Source organism: Anopheles arabiensis, chromosome 3 (assembly GCF_016920715.1).
Source record: "Anopheles arabiensis isolate DONGOLA chromosome 3, AaraD3, whole genome shotgun sequence".
Classification (NCBI taxonomy): Eukaryota; Metazoa; Arthropoda; class Insecta; order Diptera; family Culicidae; genus Anopheles; species Anopheles arabiensis.
Window position 1 is genome coordinate 73,833,906 of NC_053518.1, and position 18,267 is coordinate 73,852,172.

The following is an 18,267-nucleotide window of genomic DNA, read 5'->3' on the forward strand; positions in this document are numbered from 1 at the left end:
AGAACCATCTGCACCAAAATCGAAGCAAAAAGCCACACGTTTGCAGAGCAAAATCTGGAAAAGAACCATGCAACTGCCCTGATCATGCCACCACCGTAACGGACAATTTAAATGCTGTCAAACGGGTGTCCGAGAAACGTCAACATTGCAATGACGCAGTATAATCCGGTATTTTGAGCACTCGTTCAAAAGCACTCCTCCAGCAAATGTGTCCATGCTTTGAGCGTTTGAGTGGAACTGATGAAATTGGTGCCCTAAATCACTCGTTTTGTGCAATTAGCGTACGGTAAGTGCATTTTTTCGAGTGTAAATAACGCCACTGGGTATGAGCAGTGTGGCAAGAAAACGCTTACCAACCTTCCCTTTGCCGGCTTCCTTTTACTTCAGGTGGTGCCTCCTTCCCCACCCCAAGCGCCATGGATCTTAAGCTGGCCGGAAAATGCAATCTGCTCGCGCCGTTCGAAAAACTGTGGCAAAGCCAAATAAAGTACCTCGCCGAGCATGCGTTGAGCTGCTGTTTGGCCAGCTGCACCACCAGCACGGACGCGCAGCGCGTGCGGGAGCGTTTTGTCGACCGAATCATTATCCTGGTGCGCAGCGGTGGCATCCGCGACCAGCTGAATCTGGCGCTCGACGTGAAGGGGCACGTGGCGGCCCTGGCGTATCGCGCGCAAGGTACCGCCCTGTACCATCCGCGGGTGTGCAATTACATCGAGGCGCTGAAGTACTTCAACGCAAGCATTGCCCACACGGAGCTGAACTCGGTCGACCGGGGCATAGCGTACGCGAACCGGTCGATCGTGTGCATGGAGCTGCACCAGTACGAGGACTGCGTGGCGAACGTGCGCCTGGCCCGCGCGTCCAACTATCCGGTCCGCTTTCTGCCCAAGCTGGCAGCGCGTGAAGCACGCGCCCAGCATGCGCTGCAGCACGTCCGGGCGATCAACGCGCGGAAGCAAAAGAACGGCCACAGGTCCGCCGAGCGCAACTGGCAGCAGCAGGAAAAGAAACAGCCGGCAGCAGCAAACGGCGCGGAGGAACTGTCGACGAAGCTGGGCCCGCATCTGCACGGGCTGGCCGTGGTCGAGTACGAGCATCTGTACGCGCGGTGCAACTATTGCCACAGCCGGCGGCTGTTCACCTTCATCCCGTGCGAAGGCTGCACGGTGGCCATGTTCTGCTCGGTGGCGTGTTTGACCGAGGCGTACCGGAAGTACCACCGGTACGAGTGCGGCTTGGTGCGCGATCTGTGGAGGATCGGTGGCGCCGGAGCGGTTACAGCATTCCGGCGGGTCGCGGCCGAACTCGCATCCTTCCCCGATGTACCGTCGTCCGTCGAGTATCTGGAGCTGTTCGTCGCTATGAAGGGATACTGTGCGGTGGCGGATGGATTGGAAGGAGCAACGGTGCAGGAGAACGACCATCGCCAGCTGTCGTACCGGATTTTCCTCACCGACATCATCCATCAGCTGATGGTGGAGCGTACGGTGCTGGGATTTTGCTGCATCGAGGACCCTCGAATTAGCCGACTGTTGTTTGAATTGATCCTTTACTATCTGACCAGCTGTGCAGGTAAATATAGCGCAGTGAAATGCTCTAATTGTAGAGTGTTACGCATGTTTCTCTCTATTTTCTTATTAGATTAACGCTAACTAGAATGTTGTTCGCCGAGGATCGTAACGGAAGGCCTCAAACGTTTTTCACCATTCAACATGCAAAGGAACAGTGGTACAGGTACCACACACACGATGATGAAGGATTCAGCCTTAACCTATCTAGAGCAGAAGGATTCTGCCTTTTTTTATTCTGTGAAGACGTTACAGACGACGATACAGTCATTAATGATAGGGGAAAAATGAGCTTTCCAAACAGTTCTAGGAAAGTGTTTAGATGTAAGTTTTGCGAATGTGCCTTGCGTCTTTAGTTTCCAAATTCCAAATCTCAAGTCATTCCATTGTTGCAATTGATGCAATTGAAAAAGATGCTCCAAAAAGCAGATTTTATTCTCAAAAGTTCATTGCATACGCTTGGACGCGATTCATAAACCAACAGTGGAATTAAGTGATCTCTATTCCACTAGCATTTTTTTCTAATTGCAATAACTTGCCATAAATCGATCAAGTTCACTGTGTACGTGTAATGACACTTCACTGATATGATGACCAATAGGATTTAATTTCTGCCCAGCTGACTTGCTCTACTTAATGTACAGGCACAGGAGGCACAAAAGACAAGGGTTTTCGTTAAGATTGCGTTCGTTAATATTCGATAAGATTGCTAAATAGATAAAAGGGAGGCAAAGCTACTTCAAAATAACAATACCTCATGTATGCTCTGGTATCAATATAATATATTCTTATCCACTTAGCTAGGAGAGGTTTTAATTTACATAGTTCTCAGTAATTTTGCTAAAACAAAAGGAGCTACATACTTCTACCCGTTGGAGACGCTCCACAGCCATGTTCACTTCCAAGATAGCAAAATAGAAAGAGTTTGCATATGGCCATCACGACTCTCATCTAGGTGTGCCATGTGTTTCACAAGTGCCTAACCTAAAAAGCCAAGAAAATCTTTCGTCCACCTGCTAAAAAGAAGATATTACAGTATGATGGGAAGGGGGGGGGGTTCGACTGACCCCCCCCGCCTTCCTTTTTTTATTTGGAAATATTTGGAGGACACTGAAATGGCCGAAAAGGGAAACCAACACACAGGTGTGCAAATAGAGAGCAATACCGAAGGAGAAGGAGAAGTAGAACCGATCTAATGTTAAACGGAAGTTGGCAAGAAGCTTGCACATGGCGGGAATAAGTTAAATACTACTTGAACGGAGCGGACAAAGCGGATTTCTTTCACGACGACCATTTGTGTGTGGGGGGGGGGTATATCATCATGGCACCGCTGTGACCTGCCACTTGAATCCTCCGTACGAAAGAAGACATTTTGGACATGGCTGCCCCATCCGAGCAACCCCGATTTCGTTGATGTTCGGTACGTGTGCTCAGCTCGAAAGGTTGGTTTTGGACACACTTAATATTCTCTTTTTCCGTTCCATCCTCAGGTATCGTCCGACGAATCGTTTCGAAACTCTCAAATGTTATATAGTGACACTTATAGTCGTCGATGTCACTCACTCCGATGTTTGAGTTGGCCTAGTGTCTGGACGCAGTGGAGAAGCATATTTGTTCATACTCCCAATGTGTGTGGTACGGCGAAAGACAAAGAGACTAGCTCAAGAAATCTCTTTGAAGATAATGGAGCTGCTGGAAGGTGTGTGCACAGTGACAGCACAGCTTGAAGTCCGCCAAAGGTAGGATATTATTGCAACCAAACTTTCCTACTTGTGTACCAGCATCATCAACAACCCTCCTCAACCCGTACCATATAATTGAATCAACAGGGTCATAGCTACTTCAAAAACTTTTGTGATACTTCCGCACAAATTCGATTTATTGTTGGTTGTTTTGTGCACGTTTTGTGTTGAGAATTGTTGTTTAGTTTGCAACAAACACCACCCCACACGTGGAGGAGAGATCGTATGACAACGTAGCCCGACCACACACACACCCACACTTAACCGCCGTTGTGTGGTGTGCGAATAAAAATGCATCAACTATTGTGCACCACCGCCTTTGGAGATGGGATGCACTTTAGATGAGATCACGATTTCAAGCCAACGAGACCGGTACGAATGAAGGCAGCTGAATAGCTAAGCAGCATCAGCAGTTACTACTAGGAGCACAGTGGGCAATGATTTCTCCCATCTAGAACCGGCCGTGATGGTGGTGGTGGACGATGTTGGAATTGCTAAAACTGGTGTAAAGCTTTCCCGCCCGACCACATCCCACATGCGAGGACACACACACACACACACACACACACACACACACACACACACACACACACACACACACACACACACACACACACACACACACACACACACACACACACACACACACACACACACACACACATCTCTGTTGATGGATGATATCCTTAAGTAGGAGAATTGGCGAAAAAAGGTGAATGAAAAGGCACTACTGGCTCGGCTTTGACTTGTCGTAAAATCTCTCTCACCCCTCGTAAAGCATTTTTATTTCTATTTTCAAACCAACTGCTGTGGAAGTGCATTTTGAGTTTCTCTGGAAAGAGGTTGGTCAGGTGTGGCGATGGGGTAAAAGCATCCGAAATGGCGATGCACCGAGGAAAACACCGGGGTGGACTGATGTGCAGAGAAAATCCGACCCGATTCCGAGGCATCTCTTCAAAGGTGATCTCTTGCGAAAGGATGTTAGACGTGTGTGTGTGTGTGTGTGTGTGTGTGTGTGTGTGTGTGTGTGTCTTTGTTGTACGTGTGAGACGGAATCGTACGGACTAACTGTACTTGGGACCGTTCAATGGGCTATTGTCAGGATAAGAAGGTTTGCCATCTCTCCTCCACCCTTTGTTGGTTCTTTGTTCGGCTAAGCTCCTTTTGGCGTAGAATTTCTTTCTCTCTCTGTGTGTTGTCATGTTGATACTTATCGATAAACTTGTTCCGCAATCAAACTTTGTTGACCTGCTTTTATGAAACGACCAAAGCCATGAAGCATACGATGCCTGCTCTTCGGAGGGATTATTCTAAGAACGAAATTGACACCGAACAATTCACAACTGGAATCAAACTGGAGAGCGTGGGAATGATCCTATTAGAAGAAAAACGTACTTGTTTAAACAAATTTTCCAAATGTCCCCATTTTTATATGTATATTTCCATAAGTTCGGAGCCCCAACGCTCGAAGTGAACGCAGCGTCGTGTGTTTGAAATGTGCAAACAAATAAGTGCCAAAAACTGTCGAAAATGGAATCTAAACGTCCCTACAAGAGAGAAGCAGAAAAACGAAATGCAATGGAGATGAGCGAGTTTGGGTAAATTGAGTCAAGTCGTTTTCCTTGCCTTGCCATCGCCTTGGCGCACTAATGCAGTTTGGGTTTTGCTTTCTTTTTAGGACAGAACCGACTGGTGGCTGGTTGACTGGTGACATCGGTTGCCCCGAAGAAGGACAGTTCTTGTGCGTTCCGGTCGTATTTTCGGAGGTGCCGTCACCAGGTGCAGCAATGTGCGGGGCAGGAGATGATGTACGTAGTACGCTTTTGCCAGTGTGCAATGCGCTATCAGCCAGCAGTCAATCCAGTGTCAACCAATGCCAAGACAAACATATTCCCATCCTTTCTCCTCGGTGACTCTAAAACCAGCGCTTCTCGTAAGAGAGTGAAGAGAGTTGAGTTTTTGTTTGATTTGTTTTGTTTTAGACTGGATATCGTATGGATAGAGTATGGGTATAAGTAGGAAATAAGTAGCATTACCGCCATATCGCTGTAGCTGCCGTTTTGGTGACAGGAGTGTAATGGCGGACCGATTTGCCTCTGGTACATTAAGTAGAGCAAGTCAGCGCAATTCGATGTGTGTAAATATTATCCTTCCGGTCGGAATCGTTTTGCCCGACTGCTCTCAATTGCGGAGGAATAGAAGCAGAATTGAAGGTGTTTTTTTTTTTGTTATTATTTCGGTGTCATTTAGTGCTCAATAGAGTATTTTCAACATTTAAAATTGATATGCAAAATAGTGAGGTAAATCAAAACGCCTCTCCACTAAGCCAATAGGAAAGAGCACGACAACGCGTCCCTACGCTCTTACAACCCACTATTTTTATAAACAAAATTCTTAAATTAAACCAAAGTAAAACCAACGCTCCTTTCACAGTCCTTCACAGAACGCAGAACAGCTCCCCCCCCCTCCAACCTAATCTGGGAATGTGTTTCGAAATTCAAAATTAAAATAGATGTGCTCTGCCCCAAAAGCACATTTCTTTCTACTGGTTTGACGAAACTGGTACGAAATTCGACGAAAGAGGGAACATTTCGCTCGTTGAAAGGCAAATCATTTAACTTGTCTGTCTTTAACCGTGGGTGGGTGTATTTTTTTTCTGTTTAATTTGCATCTGTGCAAACAATCATCAGACACGAACGAACCGACGTCCTTCGTTGCCTTCTGGTGCCGGGTGATTCAGGGTAGAATCCCAACAAATTGAGGGAGATAGGAGGTCGCTATAGAGGTCGAATAGAATGTATTTGATGAGACAAGGGCACATTCTGTCGTAGAATGGAGCAATAATTTTGTGATTTCCTCCAACGAGTCCTTACACATGGCTAGTATGGTTCCTTTTTACTCGAATAGAATGGAAAAGCGAATTAGTCTAATATCGAATTCTCGCTCCTGTATTGTTGGCGAATTTCTGGCCACGTGGGCCCTCCTTTCCTCCCGTATCTGCTCCCATGCCGGAACTTCCGGCAGACTATTGCATCCGGTCGCGTTCGCGCGACTCCAAAGTGGAATTGAAACACTTTCCCTTTGTTTTCCCCACCCCAACGTTGAAGTTGCGGTTTATCTCGTTCGTCGCTTTCGCTGGAATGTCTGGAAAGTTTTGGCGGCGCTGCGTCAAATCAAACCACCTTGCCACCCTTCCATTGACACTGACGCCGAAATCAGCCGTTTAAGCATTAGTAATTAAAGGCGACGCGGGGCCTCTTGTTGGCATCCCGTTCTGAATCTTCGCACGATTTTGCTCACCGCATCAGAATTTTACTAATTGTGTGTATGTGTGTGTGTGTCGTTATTTCAATTGAAGCGCCTTCCTACTGCCGAACATCTACTCAAAGACGATACTAAGGTAAAGCGTGACAGCGCGCTGTACGCAGCCATTCAGCAGCCGGTTCAGCAATGGCTGCGTGCTAGCGTAAAACGTGATTTGAAATTGCTCCGGAGGATGGAAATTTCCGCACGTGTTTGCGTGGGGGGGGGGGGAGGGGTGGTGGTAGGTATGTGTGGATGGCAAGATTTCACACTTCATCGAACGGTATAATCACCTGATGCGGGGAAGCGCCAGACACTGGCGTCACACAAAGTTGGGGCTGCAAATTAATGTTACATTCCCCCGCCCAATGTGAAGAAGCTAGGGTGGAGATGGTATGTGGACTTGTTGTTGGCCCTTCCAATACAGTCCAGATAGTTATTGGGCGTCTTACTGCGAACGGCACGGGAGGATGTTTGGAGTTTGGATGAGCAAGTCACCGTATCACTGCTTTGTTCTCGGGGCTATGCATATATCGGGATGATGGTCCTCTCTTCTTGGAACGGTTAAAATCGATCGGACACGACACGATGCAGCAGCTGATGGTGTAAAGTTTACAGCATTAGTCCGATAAACTTCATCCTCAACGAAGGCTGGATTGGATGCGATGAGTCTTCCTCCTCACTGGATGAAATTGCATCAAATATTGTCATTCATTAGTTAACTTTTCGTCCTGCTTAAGGTGTCCATTTTGAAGCAGACGAAGAAATTCAACAAAGATTCGTTTTTTCTGCTCTAAAAAAAACTGAATGAAAAACGATTATTCCGCATTTAAAGTAACGCTTCCGCCCTTAACGCCATGAATGACGTGTCCCGTACGTTTTCTTTAGGAAACCGTGTCATCCATTCATCAGGAAAAGCACAGAAGAAGTGCCGTTTCGCATAATTTACGATGTGGTTCGAAAGATCCCACCCTCAGAGCAAACATAATTAGATCCCGATGGGTATCCGCTTTCCTTTTTTTTTATGTTTGCCCACCATCTATTCCGGTGAACCGTTTGCAAGAAGAGTTCGCGCGCGCAGTGAATTTGTGGGTGCTGACTGGCCACCGCTCCCTGTGGTCAAGCTCAGCACACTGTACAGCCTCGGTCAGTCAGGTCGGTGTCATCGGTTGTGATAAGATTTTAATTTATGACCGTACAAAACACACACACACACACACACAAGCCGTCCCGGGGATGTCCCTTAGTCCTTAGTTGAATGATTTCGGGGTACGCCGGAGCTCCGGTGTAGGTTCCTGTTGAATAGCTCCGGTCTGTGGGCTCTGTCTAGTATCGGATCTCGCGCCTGCCAGGGCAAAACAATGGCCGGCAAACGATGTGATGGAGCGGGCTGTAGCGGGTCAGCGCGCTAGATGAATCCATTGCCAACACACCGCCTGTATGTATGCGCCCGGAAACGGAAGAGATTTTGCACATTTGTCAAAAGGATGCAACGAATCGGAATGACGATGCAAGCAGCGGGCCAGCAGCGGGCTGCCATTTTCCACACTCAATCGGTAAAGTATTAAAGGAAAGGGTAAGAGAGGAGAGGGTGAAAGTGATAGCGGGCGAGTTGTGGGTTGATAAATTACTGCAGACCAAGTGAGACCGCAATTAATTATAAACCGAACAGTCGGGCATCACAGTTCCGTGAAGTCGCCTTCCGCGTGCTTGGTGGAAAGAGAGAAGGGAGCCTTTTGGATATGCAGAGCCTGGCATCCTACCTAGGCCTGAGAAAAGGGGGGGCGGGTTTTGATGAGGATGCCATACCGAGCTAAAGACCTCTCCCAACCCTGGAATGAGCCCATAAGTCAGGCAAACGGATCCGGTGGTATTACTACTCATCGAAGCTCATCGAGGCGCTAAACGATGACAACACAGTTCGAATCGTCGTGTTGCAGTGAGAATGTATAGGCCAGGAAAAGGGACTGAGGCCAGTAGGATTCTCGGAGTTCTTGCCCCCGGAGAACGGTGCACACAAATTGATTGTTTGCTCTGAATGCTGTGGCCCCGCATCGTGTCTCCTCCGGTGACATTCGGTCTGAAGAACTCATTCAAGTGGACGAAGATCGTTAACGGACCTACAGCGATGTGCTGGGGTGGTGTCCGATGTCCAACAAAATGGGTCCTTAAAGTCTGGAGATGCTCGTCTTTAGTATGTTTAGGCGTTAAGTATAGATTGTTTGAACTCAATGTTCAGAAATAACAAATCTTTACTAAACTTCTTTATGGATAGGAAGCTGAAGCTAGCTGAAGTACTTCCCAAATCAAACGGCCCACGATTGTTTCACGTCCCTTCCTATACTCCACACACACCGACTGGGGTTGTGATTTATGAAATGCGGCCAACATATGCCGTCCACAAATTAGGGATCCGTACGTAAAGTTGGCGTTAAGTAAACGGTACCACACCATACACCGATGATGAAAGGTTTTCCGCATGTCGTAATTTTGCGACAACATGCAACGCTTCAAACATTGACCAACTATGCTATCCCTGGCAAGTGGAGAGTGTAGATGGTTGCAGCATCTGGGCTGAGTTCTTGCACCTAAATAAACACATCTCGTGCCCTTCCACCAAGATGGCCACCATATGTCAGGACGTCGTTCTCAATGCAAACAACCCATCGGGAAGGAAGCGGGTACGCTCTTCAAATATACCATCGTAACCGATAAATCTGATTATGTCAAACTTATTAAACGTTCCGCCAATTTGTTTGCCACCATCAAATAAAACGTAAAATTTCATTATTCGCCTGGGAAAAAGCGCCTGTGCCTTGCGTAAAGCGGAAGGAACGCACACGAACCTACCACGCGCCTCGGTAGAGCTCAGGCAAAGCGGCGAACTCCTCGTATATTAATGTTTTTTTTTTTTTTACTGAGTTTGTTCATTTTGTCCCCAGAACTACTAGCAAGTATCGAGTTTCGTGTGCTAATAATTCTCTACCTCTTCGATTACTACCCTTTCCGTTGGCGCGCGCGCTTGCTCCATATGTGTGGTAAGTCACCGTGAAAAGGCCCTTGTCAGGTTCAATACGGCTACGGCTTGGGATCGGTTGCTGGTAGCAAAGTTTTTTTTACATTTTACGCTTCCCACACTCTCTCTCTCTCTATTGAACTCCATACTAGGGTAGGGATGAGTACCTTTCAGTCCCATTCCCTCCAGAAAAAGGTGTGTTCTACCGTTTGCTAATGTTTTTACCGCATCAAAGCGGGCTACAGCTTCGGTAAAACTTTCCACCCTGCTACCCTTTTATGAGGCTGGTGGCAGAAGCACACACACACACACACATATTTGGAATCACAATAGTGGCATCGCATTTGGGTGACTTTGTGCGTACCGCAGAACCCTGTAGAGACCGTTCGCATTGGAATCCATTTTTCCAGTTGGAAAACTTTCCACAACCAATCGATCGACCTTTTGGGCGATACTTTGGTGATGCCATTCCTAGCGTCCTGACACGTCACCACCACCTGGTGCCGTTTCTCAGATTGCCGGTGACTTTTGGCAGTGGTCCGTAAAGGGCGAAAGCCTTAACGCTTTCGCACACGCTAGAAATGGTACGCAAAAATAAGCTTAACGAATATGAAGCCGTACACGAACGAGAGCGAAATTCCAATTCTTGCGCATCACTACGCATGGGTGGGGATAGGAATAGGCGTTGATGATATTGCTACAATTAAACAGAATTAGGAAATGTACAGCTTATTTGTTGAAAACGGAATATTTATTCAAGAGTAAATAAATTCTTACACTTCGTTTGCTGATTATGCTTTTCCAGAAGCCACTGCAAACCGTTCTGCATTGGCGCCTCTTCTCTGCATGTTAACAATTCAATAAGACCCGGGGTGCGATGGGAATGCTTCATTTGGTATCAGAGCAAAAGTGTAGCTTCCCCCAATTTTCCTGGGCGTGTTCGTTATTCGTTCCGCGCTTCGATAATATAACACTCTACCAAGCGTTTCTTCGCTTTTTTCAACAATCAAACAGTAAAAATGCTGTCAAAAATTCAAATAAAATAATGCAATGCTTGCACATAGAAAAAAGGTGCAACAGAGGAGTTCACAAACTCCAGTTCATTAACCTGCCAGTAGTGAAAAAGAACAGAAGTGTTGGCTCTTTTGAATAGAGGTGATAAAAAGCATCGCTCGGTTTGCTCAACCACAGAAAAATCGCATCATTTGCTGCGCAGTGGTTTCCCAGCTCTTCTTGCTTAGCTCCCCAGTAAGGGTGAACATATCATCGTCCGGCGCGTAACCGTGCAACTTGCGCATGGTATGGGCCAGCAACAGCTCCGGACCCGTTACCACGCTCTGCAGGTGGCGCCGTTCCGCCTGATTAATGTACACTACCAGCATGTGCACTTCCTGCTGCCAGTCCCAGTCTTTCAGACTCAGCCGCCGAAAGAAGTACTGCTCCTCCAGCAGCTTGACAGGACTGAAACCCACGGCCCGAGATTGGCACGATGCGCAGCGACACTTGAAAAAGTGGGACAGCTGCAGTGCATGTCTTCTGGCCGAATCGTCGGGATCGAACGTCGAGAAGCTGAAAGGACATGTAAAGCAGACACACTCAGTGAGCCACCTGTTCTTGCAATTCGTACACATAGACACACTTACCCGTTGATATTGTACAGCTGCTCGCCGGCAGCGATCGGTCGGGTTGCTACCATAGCCAAGCGGCCATCGAGCAGATGGATCGGGGCCACGTTCGGTATGCAGCTATGGTTCACCATGCTAAACAGGGGGTAAATGGCAATCGCATGCGTTCGCTCCTCGTGGTGCACATTCCTCGGACTCTTCCGATCGTCACTATTGTTGTTATCTACAGAAGAATCTTCCTCGCTCTCGTCGTCCTCCACATGGTCATCTTCAAGCTTCACGCGTTCCATGTGGTAAACATCATTCTTATTGGTCAGCGCCGTTTGCGTGTGCCGTAGCAGCAGTTCGAACAGGAGCTTGCGTCTTGACGGGCACGACCAGCAAAGCGGTCTGAGCTCGGTGCGGTCCAGCAGCAACCCCTGCACGATGTAGGCGAAAAATATGAGCGACGCTAGCTGTTTGTGATCGCGCCGGTTCTGGTTCGTGGCGAGCACGTGCACCGTGTCGTAGATATCGCGGTCCGTTGCTTTGTTCCAGTCCACCGTGAATGCATTCACCTTCGTTTCGTCCAGCGTTTCCATACGATAGATCCATTGCCCTAGAGACTGGTCGAAGGACGCAAAAGCCGTGGCAACCGTACGCAATCCCAACAACATCTCAACCGGGAAGCCAACACTGCGCCAACAGTCACGCAGCACGGCACATTCGTACCGATGGTACTGCTTGTGCGCTTTGTCACGACATTCTTCCGAGCAGTACATCGCCACGGTGCATCCCTCGCAAGGAATTAGCGTAAACGTGTCCTCGTTGTGGCAGAAAGCGCAACGCTTGTACTGGTCTCTTTCGCAGAGTAGGGATGCGTACGGTTTCTCGATCATTAAAACATCGCCTGCCTTTAAATGCTGCGTCGTCACAAGATGACGACCGAATTCACTGTTCTGGCGCAGCTCCACACATTTCACCAGGTGAGGGATGTTCCGGTGCGCCTCGTAGCTCAACTGCAGTGCCGGACGGCCCGTGCCACGTGGGCGATATTTTCCAGGCGTGCGTTTTGCCGGATCCGGAAAGATAGGAGGGAGCAAGTTTAGGCACTTCTTAGCGTACTGTTCCCGCTCGCTCAGCTGATCCGCCAATCGTGCCGGGTAGTTCGAGGCCCGCGCTAGGCGTATGTTTTCCAAACACTCTTTAAACAGGTTAAACTTTAGACAGACCACCGAACGGTCACCGTACGCAAGCGCTCGTGCTTCGGAACCTGGCTCCGAGTACGCGATGCTCTCGTTGTAGTGCTGGAGCGCCTCCAAGTCCTTTCCTAGCTTCGGAACGAACAGTTCATTGCCACGATTGCGGGCCGCAAGCGCTTTCGCATTGTCCTTTGTGTCGGGTTGCAGATGCAGCCTTTCGCGCAACAGGGACGTGCGCAGATAGTCTTCAATTTCGCGCCTAATAATCGCTTCTGCCATCTCTGGCCGGGCTTGGGTAGCTTCGCTGATTCGGTGTTCGAACAACATCTCCCACAGTCGAAGAAAGTACTGTACCAAATCGAAATTGCTGTCGCCCAGCATGAGAGACATGTTCACGTCCTGGCTCTTGGGTTAAGCTCTTGTCTAAAAATTACAATCAAAACAGTGACAACAACTAGTCCACACCAGGAAAGATTACAAAACTCACGCAAAAACAAAATGGAGTCGAGTGGCAGTGGGATACGAGTGGAAAACAATTGCACAATTGTCGGGCTTAGTTTTCGGTCGGCGGCAATGTCGGTTACGTTGAAAATGAACAAGAGGGAACATATTTGCCGCCGCAGGAAAAAAAACTGACATTTCTCTGTTTTACCCAAGCAACAAAAACGTACAGCCCTCTAAGCAAGGTGACCAGAACTAACGACTAGTGGGTTCCCAAGCTCCCGACCACGCTGGTTTTCGCTGGTCTTTTCGGGGATAATTCGTTAACGAATTATCCCCGAAAATACCAGCGAAATACAGATCATTTTCGGGGATAGTGAACACACGTGAAGGATGAACCCATGCAAAAAAGAGCTAAAAATAGAAATGAACATTCGGATTCACTCCCTTCCCTCATATTCCAATTCATGTTCATGCTTCATCCTTGATGCTACCAACCACATCGCTAATTCTACTTCGAATCACTTTGCCAGTTGCGCCACCATATTATTATTCATGATCGTGCTATTTGCTTGTTTTGTTGTATGAAGGGATACTGATACTAAATGAATTAAAAGAAATAAATAAAACAATAAAAATAATAGATTGACTATTAAACACGCATTTCTAACAATGAGTAAAGGGGTCTAAAGTTACTGGAGCTGCATGTTTTAAAAAGAAATCAAAACTTTAAATCATCAATGAAAACAATAAAAATGGAATTGAACTCATGTCGACCATGGTGCAAACATTACACCATTACCATTTGACCATTACTAGTTCATGAACATGAATCGTTATCTATCAGTTTTGAACCCTTCAAATATAGCACAATGAACAAAGAGATGTGTAAAAGTTCATCGATGCGTGTGAGAGAGTAGAGCTGATGAATAGAAAGAGATGGCATGAGTTTATGTTCATTATCCCCGAAAAATTTTGCTTGGGTTAGAGATCGGTTAAGGCCCAAGCTCCTGACCACGCTGGTTTTCGCTGGTCTTTTCGGGGATAATTCGTTAACGAATTATCCCCGAAAAGACCAGCGAAATACAGATCATTTTCGGGGATAGTGAACACACGTGAAGGATGAACCCATGCAAAAAAGAGCTAAAAATAGAAATGAACATTCGGATTCACTCCCTTCCCTCATATTCCAATTCATGCTCATGCTTCATCCTTGATGCTACCAACCACATCGCTAATTCTACTTCGAATCACTTTGCCAGTTGCGCCACCATATTATTATTCATGATCGTGCTATTTGCTTGTTTTGTTGTATGAAGGGATACTGATACTAAATGAATTAAAAGAAATAAATAAAACAATAAAAATAATAGATTGACTATTAAACACGCATTTCTAACAATGAGTAAAGGGGTCTAAAGTTACTGGAGCTGCATGTTTTAAAAAGAAATCAAAACTTTAAATCATCAATGAAAACAATAAAAATGGAATTGAACTCATGTCGACCATGGTGCAAACATTACACCATTACCATTTGACAATTACTAGTTCATGAACATGAATCGTTATCTATCAGTTTTGAACCCTTCAAATATAGCACAATGAACAAAGAGATGTGTAAAAGTTCATCGATGCGTGTGAGAGAGTAGAGCTGATGAATAGAAAGAGATGGCATGAGTTTATGTTCATTATCCCCGAAAAATTTCGCTTGGGGGGTTCAAGATCGGATCCAGGATCAGGATGGGTTCAATTTCAGTTCTAGGACCGTAAGGGCGGTGGCAACGCTCATCGGATGCGATTTTATCGGATGAGATTTATATAGGATTTGACAGATAACGTCGGACGACGAAATCGCACGTCCGACGTCATCTGTCATATCCCATATAAATCTCGTCCGATAAAATCGCATCCGACACCATTTTCGCTCGCAGGACCGGAATTGCTTCAGGTTTTGTACCGGAGTCGCTATGAGCTCGTGCTCGGTTCCGAAACCTGCAGGAATTCCACGTCTGGCTTGGACTCACTATCAGTTCTAGTACAGGTAAGGTTACAGTATCAGTTCCAGGACTGGTATGGATTCAGGAACAATTTTAAATTATGGGATCAGTTCCACGATCAGTATAGTTTCAGGGCCGGAATAGCTTAGGGTTCATTTGATGGACCGGTTTAGATGCAGCATCCCAAGCGCCACAGATTAAGCTTAAACGACTGGAAAATTGAATATCCATAGAAAAAAAATGAAAGCTCCACAGTTTCATTGGTTTGATCAATAGATGGCGTATTACAACTCATCATTATATTGCTATCCTTTTCTTGCAATGTGTTTCGGCAAGTTTCATCTTATCATGACCTATATAGCCTTCTAACTTTCTGAGCAAAAATCTAAATAAATGGTCGTGTGGTCAGATACGTGGGTATCAACACCAACGACCATTACTCAAATCTCACTTGCTTCAGTGCTGGTGGTTTCCATTGGAGTTTAGTATTTAAACAATCGTATCGCCGTTCTAGTTCTAGCGATGCATAACTTCAATGCGAAACCATACAACAGTAGGCTGGAAATAGACGAACCGAGATCGTCGCGGTACCGCGAAATTCGCGCCTTGTTTATAACAGTTGTAGAATAGTAGAGCTGTCAAATCTTCCGCGCCTCCAATCGCGCCTGCTGTTTCGCAGAGATACCCAACTTCGGTATTGCTGAGATTTTTGCGGTAGCGCGAACCGATTATTTTTACTTTTTCTGGCGGATTTGTGTGAAAACTCGTGTCGAGAAATGAGTTTTGTATTTTATTTTGCATAAACTATGTGAAATAAATAATGTGATTCGCAAATTGATAGAAAAATATTTCTTCTTGGCACATTCAATCGTCGCCAGACCTCGGATGGTTCCATACACGAACCGCGATTATCTCGCCTATCTGTCAGATTTTATAACATAATTGACAGCTCAAGTCATACGCCATTTTCGCGGTACCGCGATGATCTCGGTTCGTCTATTTCCAGCCGTACAGAGGAAATGAGAAAGCTCCAAGCGAGGAAGCTCAACTGGTTGGGTATCCCACAAACAGATGGCGCAACCAGCTTTTTGCTATTTTTAGAATGCTTGAGTCGTTTGCCGTCTACTAAACGAAGTCTTTCTATATTCCGTTTAGGTTGAGAGTTTGAGTCGTTTAGAACCCGTTTAGTGGTCGTTTAGTGGATTTGTGGCACTTGGGATCCATTCCAGGTTCCAATGCCGATATGGGTTCACGATCACTTCCTGTTTCCGTGGATCCCCAAAATAATGTTATTATTTATACGGATTACATTAACAGTAGAACGTCGATTATCCGGGCAGCTCGGGACCGGACGGTTACCGGTTAATCGATTTGCACGGATAATGGTCCAAGAAATGTCAAATTCGTATAAAAATTATAAAATTCCCTAGTTTTATGATTAATTCACTTTGAATTGATCGATTAATCGTTAGTAGAATATTATGTTATTCAATAACTATAGGTTTGGCAACTTTTCATGAACAAACATGAATTTCGAAAATACCAATAACACTACAGAGCTGCACAAAAAACTGGTTGCCCACTTGACTATCGCTGCAAATGTTTGCCGTACGTTTGAACAGCTGTCACATTTATGCGCACGGTTAAGCCGCCCGCCGGTTAATCCGCCCTCGGATAATCGACGTTCTACTGTATTTCAATTTAAAGGAGCCTTTCGGGCCAATAGGCTTTTAGTCTGTGGGAGCGATTGATAGACGATGTAAGGTGTACTAATAAAGAGTTCCTTTTCTGTTGTGTACAGTGCAGTGTAACCGCGACTCGATGCTGTCGTGCAACTGACAGCATCCGACGTCCGAATGGCCGTTAAGAGCTTCGGGAGCGATCGGGCTACCGAGGGTCGGCACTCGATCATAGGCCGCGACCCGACACACACAACAGTCCTGGAGAATATATGTTATTTATATTAGAATATAAGTGGTTTATACAGAAGAGCCGCGTGTGCCTTAAATATCCTCAATTGTGCACCAGTCCGAAACACAAAAGTGGCGACGAGTTTCTAATTGTTTGTTGTTTCGTTTATTTATCCGAGTGAAAATTCCGCGACCCAAGCGGCGAAGGATGTCCTCTGAGGAGACTGGTGCCATGGACGAGGAGATGCGTCGTTCATCGCTAGGGCTAGCTAGCGCGAGCGGAGGGCTAATTCCGCAGAACGGTGCGATGCTGCAACCCAACGTGCATCTTTTGGGCGACCAGCGCATTCTCGGTGGTATGCAGCGAAGTGAAAATGCCGCGCCGTTGCAGATACGTGCGCAACCGCCATCGCAATCCGGGTCATTGCCACTGTTCCACGGTGGTCAGGCGCCATTGCTGTCAGCTCCAACGGCGCCATCGCAGTCGGCTCCCGCACAGCAGCACCAAAGTACAGGTCCGTATTTGAGTGGAAGTGATAATACGATGATGCAAACGCTACAGCAGCTACAAAAGCAGATGGCACAGCAGCAGCAGCTTATAAGTGAATTATTATGCCAGCGTTTAAATAACTTAGGTGCGTCTACGGCCGCGGTACACCCCGAGTAGATCATTGACACGCTAGCGAGAAATATAACGGAATTTCGTTATGATGAGGAAGGAGGTGTAACGTTCGGTGGGTGGTTTGCGAGATATGAGGAGCTGTTTAGGAAGGATGCGGAGCGTATAGATGAAGCCGCGAAAGTCAGGCTGTTGATGAGGAAGTTAGGTCCGGTCGAGCACGACAGGTACACGTCGTTTATATTGCCCCGGAAAGCGGGAGATTTTTCATTTGCGGAAACGGTCCAGAGGTTGACCGAGTTGTTTGACACGCGAGAGTCATTGCTTAGCAAAAGGTTCAAGTGCTTGCAAATAGCGAAAAATAAGAATGAAGACCATATGTCATATGCGTGTAGGTTGAACAAGGCGTGCGTCGGATTTGAGCTTGGAAAGCTTACAGAGGAACAATTTAAGTGTTTATTGTTTGTGTGCGGGTTGAAGTCAGAGCACGATGTTGACTTCCGTACGAGGCTGCTTGCGCGAATAGAAGATAAAGCAGATATTACGCTGCAGCAGTTGTCGGCGGAGTGCGGCAGGATAGTTAACTTAAAGAAGGATAGTGCCATGATCGAGTCCCCAGCACATGAGAATGTGTTGGCTGTACAGTCGGAAAGACACTTACAAGTCAAAAGATCGCAGCTAGATCAGCGTACGACGCAGAGTAAGCCCTGCTGGGCATGTGGGGATAACCACTGGCAACGTGATTGCCCATATCGTACTAAAGAATGTTTTAAGTGTAGGCGGATAGGCCACAAAGCTAGTCATTGCAACAAAAATCGAAGGAAATTTAGGCATCCTGAGTATGGCCTCGGATATGAGGAACAGG

At 46.6% G+C, this 18,267-nt stretch overlaps 2 protein-coding genes across 3 annotated transcripts; one reads left to right on the plus strand and one right to left on the minus strand.

The window, feature by feature from the left end:
• Positions 1 to 180: 180 nt before the first annotated feature.
• LOC120904512 (SET and MYND domain-containing protein 4-like) lies at positions 181 to 2,121 on the plus strand. The gene is made up of 3 exons (XM_040314539.1): positions 181 to 286; positions 388 to 1,572; positions 1,642 to 2,121. Exons 2-3 carry the CDS (start codon positions 417 to 419, stop codon positions 1,644 to 1,646), a joined length of 1,161 nt encoding a protein of 386 aa, XP_040170473.1. The 5' UTR covers positions 181 to 286; positions 388 to 416; the 3' UTR covers positions 1,647 to 2,121.
• An 8,249-nt stretch (positions 2,122 to 10,370) lies between these two features.
• LOC120904033 (SET and MYND domain-containing protein 4-like) lies at positions 10,371 to 13,045 on the minus strand. Of its 2 annotated transcripts, XR_005739687.1 has the most exons (4): positions 12,923 to 13,045; positions 11,273 to 12,858; positions 10,738 to 11,198; positions 10,371 to 10,651 (listed from the first exon to the last, which is right to left on the minus strand). XR_005739687.1 is itself a non-coding variant. In XM_040313747.1 (3 exons), the coding sequence occupies exons 2-3, from the start codon at positions 12,823 to 12,825 to the stop codon at positions 10,811 to 10,813; spliced, it is 1,941 nt and encodes a 646-aa protein (XP_040169681.1). In that variant the 5' UTR covers positions 12,826 to 12,858; positions 12,923 to 13,045; the 3' UTR covers positions 10,371 to 10,810. The 2 variants fall into 2 exon arrangements, 1 of the variants encoding a protein (XP_040169681.1); XM_040313747.1 differs by having other exon boundaries at positions 10,371 to 11,198.
• Between the last annotated feature and the right edge of the window lie 5,222 nt (positions 13,046 to 18,267).